Below are 19,532 nucleotides of genomic sequence, written 5' to 3'. Positions count from 1 at the left end.
AGCATGTGAGAAAAGTCAAAATTGTTTAAGAGAGCAGGGAACCTTTGGATAATTGAGAGTGGAGAAGCTCTGTAGCACTGGTAAACATGTACTGCTTTCTCATCACATGGAGTGCCTCTGTAGCAGTGCATTATGCTTTTGGATGGGATGGCACTGGCACAAAGTTTTATTTATTTATGATTAGTATTTGTTTAATTTATATCCCACTCTTCTTCCCCAAAGGAGCCCAGGGCTCTTGCCTCATGTGAAGTCAAATTAAATTTTTCACTAAAGGTTTGCTTTTGTTTTTGAAGCCACCAAAAAAGACAAAACACCCAAAGAATTAGCTGGAAAAGGTTTGTTCTCATATTTGCAATCAAGTATCAAAGATCTGCAAGAACAAGGCATTATTCAGCAAGATAGCATGTCTGGTAAGTATTGTAGTCAAACTTTCTGTGTTTTCTGAACAGATAGACTAGGGCAGGCTAGTGCTAGACTAGGGCAGATAGACTAGGGCAGCCCATGGGTTGCATTAAAGCTCCAAAGAGCTTTTGTGGTCCTTCTATAATGCTGACGAAATTTGTCATTTTAAATAATAAAAATAGTTGTTGCAGTTGTTAATTAAAAATCTTCTTATTGCGTCTACGGGATCCCAGCTGTGATGCCAGCCTTCAGAGGGCTCTCAGCACCAATAGGCCACTCTACTATCACATGGCCACATGCAAGCCACCTCATTATGGGGGCATTGCTGCTTTCTTCCTCTTTCCTCTGCTGCCTCCATTCTCCTCCTTTCCCTCTGCCCCCTCTTAATTTTTTTTTTAATGTTCATTACCACCATGTCAGCCCCATTTGCTAGACACTTTGACTTTGAGACAAGGCCAAAGGCAGGGGTGGTACATTCCATTTCACTGCTCTGAAAATGTATAAAACATTTATTTTCTGCCTCCTTGTTCTCCCTTTCTTTCTGCTGTTCTTCTAGTTTTATTTTAACCTGCTATTGCAACGAAGGTGTGCAAACTAGTTTTTGCTTTTTGTGGGGGGGGGGAGGGTTCAGGCTGGTGAGCAGGTATTTGGTGAGGCTAGGTAAGAAAGTTTTTTTTAAGGTGTGTGTTATTTTCTGTACTCCATATGGTCTTAAATTGCTGATTTATTTGTTAACTTACATCCTATTGGGTTTTAGGATCTTTTTTGTGTTCTTATTTCAAATATTTATTTATTTCTGCTTTAAAGTATTTGTGTGTGTTTTTTTTTGGGGGGGGGGAGTCCAATGCCCAGACAGTTGGAGCAGGGTGGGACGGGGGAGTTTGTTTTGTGCTAGTTAAGGAAGATGCAGGCACAGAGTTCTGTGCTTAGGCATGTATATGAATGGTAAAAGCAGAGGGGGTGGTATTATAGCTAGGAGGGTCTTAGAAACCCTTCACTTAGGCACCCTTCTTCCTAACAGTTATATTTGGTGTTCTTCAAGACACACAAAAGGTAAAGGAAGTTGAGTTAGTCTGTAAAAACAAAAACCCCCAAACAAAATCCATAGTCAGGAAGCCATGACTGAAGTTTCAATCATCCCAATCCCACTTAAAGGATGCAAGGGACTTGGGTTTGATTTATTGGGTCTCTTAAGTTTGTGTGTGTTGGTGCTTTATTGTACACCTGTACATCTTTTCTGTACACCTGAGTGAAATTTGAGCTAGGTACAATTAGTAAGTTAATATTTATTTATTACCCACCCTTTATGGACTTAAGGGTGGGTAATAAATAAATATTAACTTACTAATTGTACCTAGCTCAAATTTCAATAAAAACTGAAAAGTAGACTGTTCAGAAGTTTTCTAAACTTAAAATCACAGAATCAGAATGGAAGAGTTGGAAGGTACCTGAGGATCATCTAGTCCAACCCCCTGCAATGCATGAAAATGCAGCTGTCCCATATGGGGATCGAACCTGCAACCCTGGTGTTATCAGCAACATGCTCTAACCAGCTATCCAGGAATAAATTCAAATTATTTTTCTTAGAGGTAGAATTGGATCAGCTAGCAAAAGAAAAAAGAATTGTGGACAGATATTTTGAAGAAGTTCCAATAGAATTCCTGCCTTCAGAGGTTGCTGCTTTAAGTACACAATATGAGGGTGAGTGGGAAGAATATAATAAAGTAGGATTAACATATCTGATGGTCTTGTTTAACAAAATCCAAGAACTTATACAGAATTGTTTGACCCAAGGATATAACTGGGGTTTTTTTCTGAATGATGAGCAGTCACAGGAATAAGACTTGTAATATATTGTAATATTACAGTATATTGTATATACTTTGCAGAACAAAACCCCCAGAAAAGGGTTGTTAATATATTCCACAAAATGTGGTAAAGATCACTGGCTTAGAGCTTAGATAGTTTTAAAGGATAGAGGAAAGAATGAATAAATATATTCACCTACATATTCCTGAGCTCCTGATTATTAATATGTAACAAGTAGCAAACTCTTTCATTAGCCCATGGAATTCATTGGTTGTCAGACTCAGAACCAGATGTATCTTTAGGCAGAATAAGACAACCATTTCAGGTGACAGATACTTTTGGGGGCAGGGTGAGAACATGGATGCAGCAATGCCCTAGCTGTCCTCTTCTGTTGGTGCGTGGCATTTGGAATGACCTGCTGCATCATTGTGTAACCAAAAATCATGGTGAGATAAATTGCTGTTTTATCAAGGAACTAATGCTTGATTCTTATTACATCTGAGCATTTTGAGCTGAACAAATTTATATTCCAAACCAGGTTATGTTGTCATCATGTCTAATTTGGCTTTCAAAGAAAATACAGTCGTACCTTGCAAGTCAAACGGAATCCGTTCCGGAAGTCCGTTCGACTTCTGAAACGTTTGGAAACCAAAGTGTGGCTTCTGATTGGCTGCAGGAAGCTCCTACAGCCAATTGGAAGCCGCAGAGGCCCCGTCGGATGTTCAGCTTCCAAAAGAACGTTAGAAAACTGGAACACTCACTTTCGGTTTTTGATCGTTCGGGAGCCGGAACTTTTGACTCCCAAGGTGTATGGGAGCTGAGGTACGTCTGTACTGGAGGCTAGCAACCCAATGATTCTTTGCAGTTTTCTACTTTTATGAATAATAGAGCTAGTGAATAGGTTTTACGGTGCAGTTGACTCTCATCTTTTGTGCATGTTATGTTCTAGGGATAGCATGTAAAGCCAAAATAACATATAGTCAAAACAGCCCTTTAAACACCAGAAAATGGCTTGTAAAAAGCACAGTGCAGCATTTACTGGTGCTTGACGACTGCATTACTTAGTCTGTACACTCTCTAACTGCATTGCTAAACACTCTCTCTGCACCTCTGAATACTCCCAAGGTGAGTTCAATGAAGGGTGGGATTATCAATGTTTTCCCTGCAATACCCACCCACCTCCTTTTCCCCAGTCAAGCACGTAAAGCTGAATTCACACAAATTTAATGTGCATAAGTTGAGAGTCAGCTATGTAAGAAATCTAACATTCTCTATCTGTTGGAACTGCATGCAGAATGTGTTTGACGTGTACTGGTTCCAGCTTCAGAAAATTTTCAACACTTGTACACTTTTTTGTTTTGTGTAATTGCAATTTACTCTACTACTTCTGGCTGTGGCTTTCAGAGACTCTGAAATATAGATAAGCCCCTGTGATCCTATATAGTTCCTGTGATTAAGTATATTTTATTTGTTTTATCTTATAGATGAGAAATCATTAAAACGAAGGGCTTTGGCTGCAAAATTGGAGGCAAATATAAGAGATCTTCAGTCTGCTCTTCAAGTAGAGAAACTAGAAAAACCTAAATTTGAGAGTGAGTGCAAAGGCAAATTATATAGCAGACACATATTTTGCTCAGAAAATAGTTAATTACACAGTCTTTTGTCCAGGGCTTTTTTTTCAGCTGGAACTCACTGGAACCCTTCTGGCCCCTCCCAGGTGTGTGCCATTGCCTTTATAAGAGAACCAGGAAAGCACCTTTTTCTAGAAAAAATAGCACTGCTTTTGTCAACCAATAGATAAAACTATAAAACATGGTTAAACAATGTCCCACAGTCACCAGAGAGTTGGATCAGTTGCAACAGGAAACCATCTATGTCAGCTCTTAAATGCCTGCTGAAAAATTTGTTCCACCAGTTATAGCTTTCCACAATGGTTAATTGTTGTCTGCTGTTATCTTTGTTATATTATTTTTATTATGCTTTATGTATTATTGCTATAAACCACTTTGATACTTTTTCTTTTTATGATATAGCAGTATATAAATATTTTCTATACAACTAAATAGAAATACTTAACTACAAGAATGAGTTGCAGCAAGCCTTCCCCTTTCACACTCACAAGGTGGAACTGCTCATGGGTGTGAAGCACAGTGATATCAGAACTCAGGGAACTGTAAACGTATCTTTACATATGTTTTCTAAGCATGGTTAAATTCAAGTGTTCTCATCTGTGGATGCTGACTTGAGTAGAAAAATTATGTAGAGTGTTTACATACATTTATGAGGGTCGCTCATTAAAGATTTCCCCTGACCCACTTCCGGTTATCGTAGGAGGATGAAATTGCACTTGTATAATGATACCTCTCTCCACAGGTAACGTGGTAATTTGTAGCTCTGAACTTCTAACAGTTGCTCTGCTACAGGTGCTAATGTGGAGTAATGTCTGATAATGGTACCAGTTGAATGCAGAGCGGTCATCAGCATCCTGTACTTGAAAGGGTGCACACCACGGGAGCTATCTGATGAGATGAAAAGGACTTATGGGGAGGATGCCCCATCGTATGATGTAGTCAAGCACTGGCATCGCCTGTTCAAGTGTTGTTGGACTTCGGTGGAAACTGCTCCCATTCCTGGGCGATCACAGTCTCCCATTGATGAAGACACCATCCGGCAAGTGGAGGCCACCATTTTGGAGGATCGCTACATAACCGTTCGCCAACTAGCTGCAGATGTCAAGATCAGTGTGGGCTCTGTAGAAAAAAACCCCATCCATGACCATTTATACATGGGAAAGGTGTCTGCACGGTGGATTCCCCGGCTGCTGACGCCTTTCCAGAAGCAGGAACGAGTCACATGCTCACAGGCTCTTTTGGCCATGTGTCACAAAACCCATGATGACTTCTTTGCCAGACTAATTACTCAGGACGAAACATGGGTCCATCATTATGACCCAGAGACTAAATCCCACTCCAAGCAATGGAAGCACTCTGTTTCACCACCTCCAAAGAAGGCACGTGTCCAACTGTCAGCGGGCAAGGTCATGCTCATGGTCTTTTGGGACTTTTCCATCCCACCTTTAGTTGCAGACATGGAACTGTTGCATGTCACATGCCTGTTTACGTTCCAGCACAGCTTGCTGGGAAATTCCATTGTGTGTATAGCTTTTGCTTTTCACTGTCTCTCTGAGGAGAATAAAGGGAAGCAACATGTTTTCTTTGTCCTGATTTATGCTTAATAAATCTGCAGCTTGTTAGTACGTTTCCACAAGCCTCACACCTGTTCTGTTTGCGCAGTATGCATCTGCTAATATAGCATGCTCAGGCTTTTGAAGCCTGAGTCGCTGATTTACATCACACCAGAGATTGGGGGATCATCACGGCTGGAAAGGCATGATCCAGCTGGGAGCTAGCCAGCTGGCATCTCGACCCCCGAAGGATGCCAACACACGGAGTAGTGGTGATGGATTTCCTGGTAAAGGGTGCCACAATTATCAGGACATACTATGCTTCACTGCTGCAGAAATTGAGGAAGGCCATCAAAATTGAGGGGCATAGTATGCTGACCAAAGTTGTCCACCTCCTGCAGGATAACGCCCCGGTTCACAACTCACATTTTTCTCAGACGGAAGCACTGTCCTGTGGCTATGAAGTCCTTCCTAACCCCCCTTATTCTCCTGACCATCGGACTTCCACCTCTTTCCAACCATGAAGTTATTTTTGAAGGGCAAGCATTTTCCAGACGATGAAATGCTGATTTCTGAGGTCATGTTATGGCTTCTAACACAACCTGCCAACTTCTACAGACGAGGTCTCCACAGCTGCATAAAACAATGGGGGAAGTGTGTGAATCTTGCTGGTAGCTACATAGAGAAGGACTAATAACTGTGCCCAGTTAAGTTTGTCTCAGTCCAAGGGAAGTACATCAGGGGAAATCTTTAATGAGTGCTCCTCGTATATACACACATCTAAAAGGTTATGGAATGTCCTCTGGGAACCAAAGGAGAAAGGAAAGGTTTTTTACCATGAATTCCTGTTACCATTTTATCTTGGAGGGCATTCCACCCACCACTGTGTATTCCAGCAGACTATGGCTATCCTCCTCAGGCTTATACCGTTGTATACATTTTGATGAAGTAGGGAGGGATTCCTGGGAGAGTTTCTTTCTGGCTTGTTTCATCTCCTGTCTCCTGTTTCTTCAGCTGTTCTGTATTGTGCTTCAGTTATGACCTCTTCTTCAGGTGTTTTCTTTTTTTAAAAGATATTATGGCTTCTTTTGTTCTTCTATTCTGGTAGCCCTTCCCAGATTGGGAAGATGATCCACATTTTTGGATCCTGCCTGCTGTCCACAGGGAAATACTATCCTGAAGGTTCTGGAGTGCGCTCCAGGAGTCACAATGAACAGGAATTTACAGGAAAGCCTCCCTTTCTCTACTTCCTCAGCTGCAGGTTTATTTTATACTTTGCATTGATGAAGCAGATGTATGTTCTATTGTAGCAAAAGGAAGAACAAAATAAAAAAAGTTGAAATGTAATAGTAGAGAGGTATTAAGTGGCTAGCTGTTTTTAGTCAAGGTTTAATGGGTCTATCTTGATTGAACACCACTAGTGACTTCCTCCTGCCTCTCAACTCTTTCATTTTCAGCGTCTTATTTACTTTGTCTTTTCTTTTGGGAAACTTTGTCTTTTCTTTTGGGAAGGATTCCAGGTCCTGGGGATTGGATGGGGGATCAGTTAATCTCTTCAGTGCTACAATGAAGCAACTGGAGGTCACATGCAGCAGCCCAAACCCAAGATGTGGTGTGGTATCCTGTGGCCACAATGGCTCCCACCATATGAATCTGTATTGCTATGATATCAAGTATTTAAATTCTCCACAGCAGGGTTAATCTACAAGTGGAATATTCAACTGCTGCAAGGGACTGCAAGTTTTGCAACATGGTTGTGTTTTTTAGGGGGACGGGAATTGTATATTGGACCTATTTCATCTTATTCTCTCCATAACATGTAAATAATCTCTCTCAGTACCAAAAAGCGTTTTACGGACAACAGGCAAACGGAGACTTAGTTCACTTGAGCCATCAGATCAGCTTGCATTGAGACCACAACTTTCAGGGCTGCAGATACACATAAGTAAAGTACCTGGTAAGTACAAAACGTGTTATCTAAAGTATCGTGTGTGCTTCCAAGGATGCTCCTTATACTGTGCATTATTTGATATGGTTACTGAGGACCCGAATGGGTTGGGTTATGACCCTCATCACATGACGGTGGCAGGAGAGCAAAGAACTCTGGGAACTCTAATCTTCTCTGTCAACTAAGTGTTTTTATCTTCAACAACACTTTATTTCTACTTCTTTACTGTTCCCTCCTATATCCTTTCACTTTCTAGTATTGTGTGTATGTCCATTTTCAAACTTTACTCCTTTGTTTTCTTTCCTCCGCTGAGGTTAAATAAATAAACACACACACACACACACACACACACACACAAAACCCTCCTGCTTCCCGTTTTGCTTTTGCTTTCCCTTCTCATTTCCTTGTTTCCTCTATTTGACCGCAGGCAAGGCATTTTTTTTGTTTTATTACTGATTATTTTGGATCCTTGAAGTGCCAATGGTTTTTCTATCATGCAACCATTGGCCTTCTCAACTGTCCTCTTCCATCACCGGCTCCTTAGCAACGGTTGCCGCCTCGTTCCAGTTGTGCGATTCCTCAGCAGCGTGTTCTGCTTTGCACACAGTTGCCTGTTTATAACAGCTGGTACTTGGCAAAACATTACATTTCACAAAAGGGTGGGATATAATGCAGTTGCAACAAAAGAATAAGGAGAATGTTGTTTGTGATGATATTATACTCTCAGATTTTTTTCTCTAGAACAAACATTGAAGGCAGGTTGAAAGATTAATAATGAGACAGGGAATGCACCATCAAATTTCTTGCTTCATTTCGTTCTAATTGTCCATTTGAAATATATATATTAGACAGAATGCATTAGTAGGTGTGTTTTTAAGTTTGCTTTATTTGCTATGTATAAATATTATTATGTTGCCTTGAATGTCTATTTTGATATGAGTGGAGGAATATAAATGTGAAAAGTTTATTTACACATTAAAAAATATAACATATTCAGAAAATTAGCATGATCTTACTGAAAGTGGTTAAAAGTGTCTTGTATAAAAATAATATGAAATTGCAAGGCTGCAGTCAAGGATTTTTGTTGTTTTTGTTTTTATCTTTCACTTAGTGATTAGTTTGATTGAAGCTGGACATTTAGGTTCATTTAACAGAGTGCATGTTTGTAATATGCCTGTTCACTCTGAACTCACACTTATGAAATCTATGCTTGGGCACAGCTAGCTTCAGAAATTTCTAGAATGTAGGCAAAGTTATTGATGTTTACCCATCTCACACACAAAGGAGAGGTACTTGTGCCTTAAGAGGTAGGGTTTTTGCCTTCCTTCTTCTCAGGCCTCTTCAAGCCGCTGTGTGGACAGATACCATGGAGTATTGCAGTTATTGAGGTCACTGGCAACTATGTCACAGCCACTAAATGTCAGATAGGAGACCAGATGGATCTAGTCGAGAAAACTAGTCGAGAAAAGGAGGAGGAACCTGGTAGAGGAAATAAGAAGAGACAATGGCTGCAGCAGTGGTTCAGTTCAGAATGACCATTTTGCAGACATGGAGCAATCTATCCCATGTTCTCTCCTCTCTGGATAAATTATCCTGCTATCAGCATTATGAACAGTGTAGACTATCGTCTTGGGACAAACTTGATATGGTGCAGTAGACCAATTCATCCTAGACAGATTATTCAAAGTGCCCATATCATGATAGTAGAAATTACAGTGGTACCCCGCAAGACGAATGCCTCGCAAGACGGAAAACCCGCAAGACGAAAGGGTTTTCTGTTTTGGAGGCACTTCGCAAGACGAATTTCCCTATGGGCTTGCATAGCAAGACGAAAGCCCATAGGGAAATGCTGGCGGTCGGGAGCAAAGACTTTCGCCCACAGCCGGCCTTCAGAAGAGGACCTCTTCTGAAGGCCGGTGGGGGGCAAAAGTCTTTGCTCCCCCCCGCCTGCCTTCCCCCCCGCCTGCCCCGGGCGATCTTAAAATGCTGGGGGTCGGGAGCGAAGCCGCCCGCCAGCATTTTAAGATCGCCCGGACAGCGGAGAAGTCCTCCGCTGTCCCGGGGTTTTTTAAAATGCTGGGGGTGGGAAGAAAAGCCCTTGTCCCCCCCCCCCAGCCTTCAGAAGAGGTCCGGGGACAGACTGTCCCCGGACCTGGTCTGAAGGCGGTTTACCTAGGAACGCATTAATTGATTTTCAATGCATTCCTATGGGAAACCGTGCATCGCAAGACGAAAAAACCGCAAGACGAAGAGACTTGCGGAATGAATTAATTTCATCTTGCGAGGCACCACTGTATTCAGATGTCTAGGAGAATAAGCCCTCTGGTGGAGATTGTAGTTAATTGAACAGCAAAATTGTTGTTGCTCCTTACGTTTAGTCAGAATTTCCTTTCTTGTAACTTGAATCCATTGATTCGGGACTTATCCTCCAGAGCAGGAGAAAACAAGCTTGCTCCATCTGCGATATGACAGCCCTTTAGATATTTGAGGATGGCTATCATATCTCCTCTCAGTCTCCTCTTTAACTGGCTATATTGCTTTGATATATTCCAATAATCTTGTCACAGTGGATAATCTAGAGAAGAACCTTGCCTATAATTTGTATAATGTAATTCCAACCCCCACCTGTGGAGCCAAAAATGAAAGCCTATACAGGTAGAGAGATAACAGAGACTGAACTGAGGAAGAAGATTTGAAGATGTTTATTTAATATTTGTAGGCTGGTAGATCTTTTGTGAATATAGTTCACTGGAAAGATCCCCTCTGCTATCATGTTGGTTTTTCAAATTACTTGAGCAATTTTCTATTTTTAATGCAGTTCCATTAGTTAAGGTTCTGTTTGGCATCTGCTGCTTTGAAAGTTATCACCTGGATGATTGCCTGAGGGAGCAGAACAGTCTTCACTGCTTTTTGTATACACATCTGTAAATTACACTGAGCTATGGGTTACAACTCAGTTGCTTTGGACTGGTACTATAAATAAGTCAAAGGACAGCTTACCTATCAGGATCCAGCTGACTATGGTAGAAAATCATTTTTCATGTATGGAGAAAACTTACTTGTGTCAACAGTTAACTTTATGTATGAATATTTTTCTCCCCATTGTGCAATGGGAACATATAGTGGCTAACAGAATCAGGCGTGATAGCAAAACAGTAGATGCAGGATATGATACGACAGTCGAGGAGGAGCAAGACCAACTTCTAAGTAAGTCTTATACATGCTTAGCATGCTCCCATGTAAAATGGGACACTGTTGAAAATCAACTTTAAGGAGGTAATGCACATTTAACCATAGCCTTTATTTTGACAAGGTATTAACTCCACCCTTTAAAACATTTATATCATTAGGATAATATTGGGGTGAGGAATTTTTGAATCTGATGGGTGGGGGTTGAACCTTTTAGATAAACCACCATGTGCAGTCCCTTCTACAACATGCACAAGATCAGTGGGTATAAGAAAATCTACTGCATCCTGCTGCTAAAATTATGTGTGCACATGGTGCTTACTCCAGCCAACAGAATCTCAAGCACATAGAAGGCACATAGCCCTGATATCACCTGGTGAGGATTTGGTACTGACAGCACTGTGGGAAACTTAAATATTTCCAAGGTAAATTATTAACTGTGCTGCTGAAGGACCACATATTTTGACAGAGAACAAATATACAAGAAAATATGAAATAACATATCCATTAGTCATGCAAATATTAAAAGGTAAAGGTACCCCTCCCCGTACGGGCCAGTCGTGTCCGACTCTAGGGTTGTGCACCCATCTCACTTAAGAGGCCAAGGGCCAGCGCTGTCCGGAGACACTTCCGGGTCACGTGGCCAGTGTGACGAAGCTGCTCTGGCGAGCCAGCACCAGCGCAGCACACGGAAACGCCGTTTACCTTCCCGCTATAAAGCGGTCCCTATTTATCTACTTGCACTTAAGGGTGCTTTCGAACTGCTAGGTGGGCAGGAGCTGGGACCGAACAACGGGAGCTCACCCTGCCACGGGGATTCGAACCGCCGACCATGCGATCGGCAAGTCCTAAGCACTGAGGTTTTACCCACAGCGCCACCCGCGTCCCCATGCAAATATTACTGTGCAGTTTAAACCTTATTTTATAGATTAAAAACAAATTATTTGGTATCTTGTATTCTTTGCAATTTATTGGTTGTGAACTGTCAGTTGTTAGGCTTTATATTAATAAGCCCTTTTCTGTGTCTGTCTTTGCAGAGAGGGACATAGAACTGGCATTAAAAGGACGGCTTCTGGAAGGAGTTCCAGAGAGCAAAGTATCTTTGCCACAATTGGATAGTTCTTCTTACCTTCATGCAAATTCACACAGACTTGCTTGTAAGTAATGATTAGTATACGTGTTGGGATATGGGCTTGATGAGTGAGTAAAATATGGGGTCCTGATTTAGGTAGAGAACAATAGAGTATTAAGACCAGTCAACACACAACCTGCCAGACAAGTGTAGATTAAAGCATTTTATTATTTAGCAAGAAAAATTTGACAAACCTCCTCATACTACCAAAGCTTAAACATTTAAAAGGAGAAGACATTTTTACAACTCTGGTGGAACCTCTCAGTCAGAAGAGCTTAAGACATACATTTCATAGTTTCAAAGCTTCTCTAGACCTTGGCTTGATGATGCCAAACTTTTAGTTTTCAAGTTTGGATCTCACCTCAACCAATCAGATTCTGCTGATGGTGCAGAACTGGCTAACCTCTCCTATTTTTATGTCTTAGTCTGCTTGTTAAGACCCTTGCCTCCATCTGATTACTTAACATACCATATTTCATATCCTGTCCAGAAAAATATAACAAGCACTTCTAACTTCACTAGATCAATTTGAAATTCAGCCTTCCCCCTTTCTAGAAGCATTTACTCACCAGACAAGCTGAATCTTTCAATACCATTCACAAATTTGGTAAATGTAAAAGCCTAAAAGCAGTTAGCAAAGATTACCCACCTGCAGTTTTGGATAGTGGATATGCAGAAAAAAATAAAAAAATGGAATGTTTTTTGAATTAAGTAGACAATTTGTTTTGTTTCAGTGGAGGCTGCAATGCAAGAAATATTAGAGTTTAACAAGAATTTACTTCCAAGCCATAGAACAAATCTGCAACAAGCATTGCATCTTGCAAGTTATCAGTTACAACAAAAACAGCTACAACAACAACATCAAGCTAATGCGCTTGGTAAGGAATGGGTTAATTGTGTACAAATATGGCATTCAGACTCTTTGTTACATTTCCACTTACCCTGTGAGTATGCTGTTATCATAAATTATTTGATTATTTTAATCAAATTTCTGTGCAAATATTTTAAATTACTCACATCTTTTTTCAAAAAAATCACTTTAAAGTAACTTTTTTCTGATTATTTGAACTGGTGTCTTCCTGAATACACCCTTGCATCTCCTTGGAATGTGATTTTTAAAATTTCTAAGTTATTTTTTAAAACAGAGATGAAAAAGTCTTGATTTCTCACTGTATTTTATTCCTCCCATCTCCATTTAGATATTGTCCTATGTCTTAGAATGCTTTACTTTAAAACACCACCCAGTGCATTCATAATCATGATGATACCTCCCTTTAGATCAGTAAGCCTTTCATGGGAAGGGGTGGGGGGTACCCTGTTCTCCAGACTGAATCTGCCTAGTGCGCAGTAGAGTCTTTTCAAGCTCCCAAGAGCTTGATTTTTCTGAGATTCTTATCCCTCACCAGCCCAACACATCCTTAACACGGATGAGAGGCCATTTACATAGGGAAGGGAGGGGGCAACTGTTGATCCACAGCTTGAGTGAAAACTTTGTATTTTCATGGCTTGGGGGCAGATACATGGATTGGGCTGTGTGTGACAGCATAGTTACAGAAAGACAAACTGTGGCAAGATGCGCAGGCCTGCTACAGCCTTCTCAAGTACTGCTACCATAATAAAGACAAGACACAGCAACACTGAATAGAAGGGCTGTTTCAGTGTTCGTCCAATTCACTCCTATCCATATAGGGAAGGCAAGGGCCAGGGCCAGAGAGACACCATCTCCCCAAGGAACAAGTTCTAGGATGGCACACTTTCTAGCATTCATGGAAAGACCAGAAACCTGCAATGAGATGAGCCAGAGGTGCAGATCTTTGGGGCACTAAATTCATGTGAAGTGGGGGACATGAGACACAATTTCATTCTGCCAACACTACTTCCTTTTTAGTTTATGGGGTTTATCCAATGGAATGGGTGTTCACCCTGTCACGAGAAACTAGCCAGGAGCAGACTTGTGGCAAGTAGGCCGGACTCCCTCAGTTTTTCCTCCTGTCTAGACACAGACAGTACATTCCTCCTGGCTCTCCTGACTCAGCTAAGTTTTTTTACTAGTTTCTGAACCCCCTTTTTTTCTTTAGGTTTTCCTTATCGTCATTTTTGTTTTACAGTTCTTTGTCCGCATGTTGTGGTTTCTTCCACACAAAAAGCTTTCTGTTGCTCTGTACGTTTGGTTCTCCTTATTTGCCACCCTTCTTTTATTCCTTAGTTGTTTACTTACATTACTTATAGATAAATTTTCCAGAACGGTTTCCCTTGCCGTGGCGCCAATGGTCATTCAGGCATGGCAGCCCTCTTTCGGTGCACTCTATTTCTTTCCCTCAGCAGCCTCAATGGCTGCCGCCATTTATCTCGGGTCATAACTGTATTTATTTATTTCGTTGGTGTGTGTGTGTGTGGTTGTGTCCTACTTGTGTGACTGGTAGTGTGGCGTTTGCGTTCTCCTGCCCTGATTTTAAAATGGCTTGGCCACCTCCTCCTGGTTTGCTTTTTTTTACACCGGCAATGGAGTGAGTGTTCCTATTATGTCCCTGCCTGACTGCTTCTATTTGCCTTTGATATTGAGCCCTGACTGCCTCCTGGTTCACTTTGGAGGCGACAGAGTGCCTGCCCCTCATCCTTATCCTCCTGGTTGGCAGCTGTGACAAGGAGAGTGTGTGTAGCTGCTGTTTTCCTCCACTCTCAGTCCATGGTGTGGCAAACAGTGTGTGGTTTGGCATAAGGCTTTTGCCTGCCTCTTTTCCCCTGATCCATGGAGTGCAAACTTTTGGGGCTGAATTTCTATAATCTTCCTCTTAACGATAAGAACAACAAACATTATCTTCCCAAAACAGGAGATGTAGAACACCATTGCTGTTCATTACTGTAGCTGGAAACCTGAAATGCTAACCAGAATATATGGCTAGATGTCACACATTTTTTTTTCCATTTAAAAAAGCTATTATTATTTACTTTCTTAGGCTTGCTTTTCATTAGAATTATTGGATTGTTCTGTCTCTCATGCAAACTGTTTTGTGTTTTAATTTTCAGCTGACAAGTTCAGAAATATGCCATTATTTCCCCCACCACCACCTGGGACAGCTAGGTTCCAGGACTATACTATACCTGTTCAAAAATCAGGTAACCTATAAAGTTGGCTGTATAAAAAAAAATATTCCTAATTTTTGGGGGGGGGGGAGTGTATCTCATTCATACTGTAGGTTGCATTTGTTCTAGTAAAAACCATGTTTGATAGTAATGTTCCAAGGGAAGGGCATGTTCAAGGTGTTATACAAACAATTACAACAGAACTTAATTCATAAAATCTCTGAACAAAATCCTAGCATTCCTAGCTAAAAATATACTCCTCAAGTGTCAAAAGTCAGGGTAAAGTAGTGGATCATGGCATGCTGTACAATTAAGGTACCAGACACACCTCTGTGGGGACATAGTCCCGCAATTTGTGGACCACCACAAAGAATGCCTTCTCCTGGGCAAGCACCTCATGAGGGTTTATAGGGAAAGAAGCGGTCTTTCAACTACTATTTGGGGCCTGAGTCATTTAGGGCTTTAAACACTAATGTGAGCACTTTAAATCAACCCAGGAAACAAGCTGGTTCACAATGCAGCTGTTTTAATACATGGGCTATACGAGATCTAAATGAAACCAGTCAGTAATTTTGCTGCAACATTTTAGACCACTTAAAGTTTCCAAGTCATATTCAAGGGCAACCTCATGTAGAATGCTTTGCAATAATCCAATCTGCAAGTTACCCTGTTAGCCAATTGCCCTGTTAAATTTATTGTCCCATGCTGCCTCAGAAACAAATAAGGGAGGGAAATCATTTGACTCGATAAAGAAGATTCTCTTTGCTTTCGATCAGTGGTTCCCAGCTTTTTTTGGCCATGCCCCACCTAAGCATCTCTAAAATCCTGATTCCCACCCCACCCCGTGACACATACTGGTAATTCTTATTATTCCAAAAGTATACTCCTATTCACATGGAGGAAGCCTAAAAGGCCATTAGCTTGGCCTAAACATGCTTCAAAATTGCCCCCCTTAAAAATCAAATTGCCCCCCTGTGAGGCGTGTGCGCCACTTTGGGAACCACAGCTTTAGATTTATTAGGGAATGGCAGGCTGTATCTCTGTAGTCTACTTTATACATTTATGCATTCATAGTCTCTCTCACCCTGTAGTCACCAAAAAACGTAAAGTATTGTTATATAAACTTTTTCCATAAAAATGATTATAATTATTTTTGATCAGTTACATGTATTCAGTTACATGTATTCAGTTGAATACATGTATTCAAAACAACAATGTATTTTAAGTCAAACACAGTATTATATTATGTTTTTATATATTTCCTATGCAGGATGGGAAACAAACCAGTTACCACAAAAAGACTACTTCCAAAAGCTTGCATTATTAAAACGAAGGATTTTGGGGCCAGAGATGAAAGGTAACGAATCTCAGTGGAAAAAGGGTTCTATATTCACTTTGGATTTAGGAGGGCAGGTTATCTTCTAAAATTCCTACAAAATGTCAGGGGAGGAAAAAAATGTCTTTGTGTGGGTTGGCAGACTGGAAACCTTATCACACTGAAAGGCGAGGAAGTTATGGCTGCTGCAATTTCTATACCACACTTTGCAGGACAGTTTACAATATAAAAACACCAAAATACATAACATAGTAAGAAACAGAAACAATACCTCCACCTACTTTAAAAGGCCATAGAGTGTTTAGTTAGCTAAAGGCTGTGCAAAATGCCTGTGCAAAATGAAGGCTCCTCAGATGATGATCCTGTTAGATTTGTAAGTCAGTTGGCCCATAACCTGTTAGACTTAGACCACCTCACACTCCTGCCAAACTGCTGCTGAATCTACTACACATACATATATTCCTTAGAGAAAGGGAGGGTGGATGAGGCATGCTTTAGGCTTGGACTGTCTCTAACCACCCACTTGCAGCTGATGCCGTATCTAAATAAAATCCAGACATGGGGGATGGGCTGCTCAATACATGGCCCAAGCACATTTTCCTCCTAATTACACGAACTGATTGCAGGATCTAGGCCAGTTCATATGGGGAGAGGTGATCCTTGAGGTATTGCAGTCCTGAGCCATTTAATACTTTATAGGTCAAAACCAGCATTTTGAATTTAGAAACTAATTGGTAGCCAGTGCAGTCAGGCCAGGATTGGCGCTATATACTCAACCTGCCTTGCCCTGGTGAGCAACCTGGCCATTGAATTCTGCACCAGCTGAAGTTTCTCCTCTGTCTTCAGAGGCGGCCCCATATATAACACATTGCAATAATCTAACCTAGATGTTACCAGAACATAGATGACAAGTGGCGCTGCATTGGCAACATATGAAAATATTAGTTTTCATGTTATGGCAAGTCAATTTAATACTATAAAAACTAACCCTTTCAAGTATACAGATAAAATTAATAAATATCAGGTAGACTTTCAAATGGTATGATAAAGTAATGTGGATTTTATTTTGTTTTGTTTTACTAGGGGGAGGTCCTTCATCAGTCACTCAGGGAGATGTTCAAGATCAAGTAGAGGTAAGTAACTATAGCTTACCCTACAAAAATTAACATTTGCGAGATTAAGCCGGAGGACATTCCTTGGTAGGGATGACTCTTCCTATTGGGTCCTAAGAGCCTTTTCATCTTCTCTCCAAGGGGAGGAGTCCTTCCCATCAGACTGACCCTGCCTGCGGTCAATGAATCTGAAACTGATGAAACACAGATATTTTAGAGTTATCCTGTTAACAAAGCATTCAATTCACAACTGCAGCAGGCAACAGATAGCAAAATGAGATTTGCATATAGTAATCTAAAATGTAATCTTAAATATAGGTGGATTAACTCAGTTGTAAGTACCCTGAATAATTGTGTTTCATTTTTTAGGACCCAATTGTTATTTCTGGAAAAGGATGCAACCCCTACAGAAAAGAAACCACCTTCCCAGTCATAAAGCAAAGTTCAAAACATAAATGACCTTAGTATTGTGTTTTTAGAGACTGAGTCAGTGATGCAGCCATCTTATAAAATTCATCTTTGCTGAACTGTGAAAAGGAAACATGAAAACCTATGCTGTTGTATGAATTTGTTCTGAGAACTTAATTGTACTGGAACAGCAGTTAAAATATATGATACCTGAACCACCAATGCTTTAATAGTAGTAATTTTTAAAAATTGTTTAGCAGATCATAACTAGGTTATTTGTGACCAAAGCTACGTACATTTTTATATGGCTATGGTACAACCAACCCCATAATCAGATGTTTGAAACCAACCAGATCCTTCGGCCTAGAATTGATCACAAAAACACAACTAGATGTTAGAAGTTATATGACACCAACAGGGAGTGAGTATTGCTGTAATTCATGTTAGCTAAAGTACAGAAATTTGCACTATACACATGGTTAGGTAGCCTAGTTATCAATCAGTTTCAAGTATGCTAAGTAGTAGTCTTGGTTCTTTGGATATGGGGGATAGCATCAGCAATATTGGATTTTACTTTCCTGAAAAATAAAGGTAGCTTCTCCTCCACCCCATAACAGTGGTGGGAAACCTCTGGTGCATAGGCCTAATTAGGTCTGCCAGACCATTTTGTGCATACTACACCAAACTTTCCCTGGCTTGACATCAAATATGGTGTCAGATTTGATAAAGTTCAAGGTACAGTTAAAAGGAAAAATCAGGACTACACTCTTACGTATGCTCCCAGTTTTTCCTTTATATCAAATAGCTATGCTTGACTGCCTGGCATTTGAATGCTCAGTTTCAACTCAGTGATTATTTCTACCTTCAACACTCACAGAGATCATCTACAATTCAAATATATCAGGCTACTTGGTCAGCCTTTTCCAGTTGGCGCACCGACAGTCACTTACCAGTACATACAGTGATAGTGCCTGACTTGCTCACCTTGCTGCAAAGCGAACTACATAGATGTCTCAAATCAAACATTTTAAAGAGACAGGCCTCTGGCACATCCTCTGTTTTATCTTCCACGGGCCACCCGCCACTTTGGTCTCACCCCCTTGTGAAATGTTTCTAAAGGGAGTTATTCTTCAATGTCCTTCAGAGGCTAATCATTTCCCCTCCTGTCTGCAGGAGTTTCCCTTCAAACCACTATAACAAGTCTCCCTCAAAGTTATGTATTTTAAAGTTCTTTCTCTTATGGCAGTTAGCTCAGCTCAAAGATTTTCTGACCTGAGAGCCTTATCTGTAGCTAAACATATGAGCACATTTCATAAAGATAGGGCAGTTCTGAGGATGGACCCATCACTTTTGTCTAAGGTTTGTCAAAGCTGCATGTTCAGCAGGAGGTGAACTTCTGCCCAAATCCTAGGCATCCGTTAGAAAAGGCTTGGCTCTCATTAGATGTTCACAGAACAGTGAATGTATACCGTACATAAACAGAACAAAGGGCATTAAGTCCACTGAATCCCAGTTCAAATCCTTTCACCCTTCCACAATGGGTAAAAAGTGTCTGCAGCCACACTCTCTAGAGATGGATCAGGGCATACATTGATATGGCCTATGAGTTGCTTAAGCCTCCCAGATCAACAAATCTGGCAGCGCATTCCACAAGATCAGTGGCAACAGTGGCCGCCTTTTCTTCTAATGTCTCTTAAGTAGAAATCATTAGAGCAGCAACTGGTCTGTTCCTAGCACTATTATGAGGCACTATAAGATGGGCATGTTTGCTTCAGCAGAGACCACCTTTGGTCCTGCATCAGGTCCTGCCTCATTAATTCTGTTGCAGCTGGGACCCACCCTAATTGGGAAAGCCATGGTATGTCCCAACCCAGTGATTGCACAATGACCGACTAGTATGAGTGGTACTCACCTGAAGAGTAGATTTG

General features: G+C 40.9%; 1 protein-coding gene across 9 annotated transcripts in view; it reads left to right on the top strand.

Annotated features, from left to right (window-relative positions):
• CCDC7 (coiled-coil domain containing 7) overlaps window positions 1-17,826 on the top strand; it is a 155,921-nt gene extending 138,095 nt beyond the window's left edge. For 7 of the 9 annotated variants that reach the window (XM_083466469.1, XM_083466471.1, XM_083466470.1 and 4 more), the window contains 7 exons: window positions 294-410; window positions 1,990-2,103; window positions 3,696-3,803; window positions 7,233-7,352; window positions 10,467-10,550; window positions 11,570-11,689; window positions 12,399-12,727. In XM_083466469.1, the coding sequence (XP_083322595.1) occupies window positions 294-410; window positions 1,990-2,103; window positions 3,696-3,803; window positions 7,233-7,352; window positions 10,467-10,550; window positions 11,570-11,689; window positions 12,399-12,712 (977 nt within the window). In that variant the 3' untranslated portion in view covers window positions 12,713-12,727. Of the gene's footprint in view, window positions 1-293; window positions 411-1,989; window positions 2,104-3,695; window positions 3,804-7,232; window positions 7,353-10,466; window positions 10,551-11,569; window positions 11,690-12,398; window positions 12,728-14,691; window positions 14,782-16,018; window positions 16,106-17,167; window positions 17,218-17,565 lie in introns of those variants that run through there. The other 2 variants (XM_083466477.1, XM_083466475.1) reach the window with 2 other exon arrangements.
• The last annotated feature ends 1,706 nt before the right edge of the window (window positions 17,827-19,532 follow it).

This window comes from Podarcis liolepis (genome assembly GCF_965112155.1).
Source record: "Podarcis liolepis genome assembly, chromosome: 12".
Classification (NCBI taxonomy): Eukaryota; Metazoa; Chordata; class Lepidosauria; order Squamata; family Lacertidae; genus Podarcis; species Podarcis liolepis.
The sequence above is the reverse complement of the archived record's forward strand: the minus strand, read 5'-3'. Positions and strand labels throughout refer to the sequence as shown.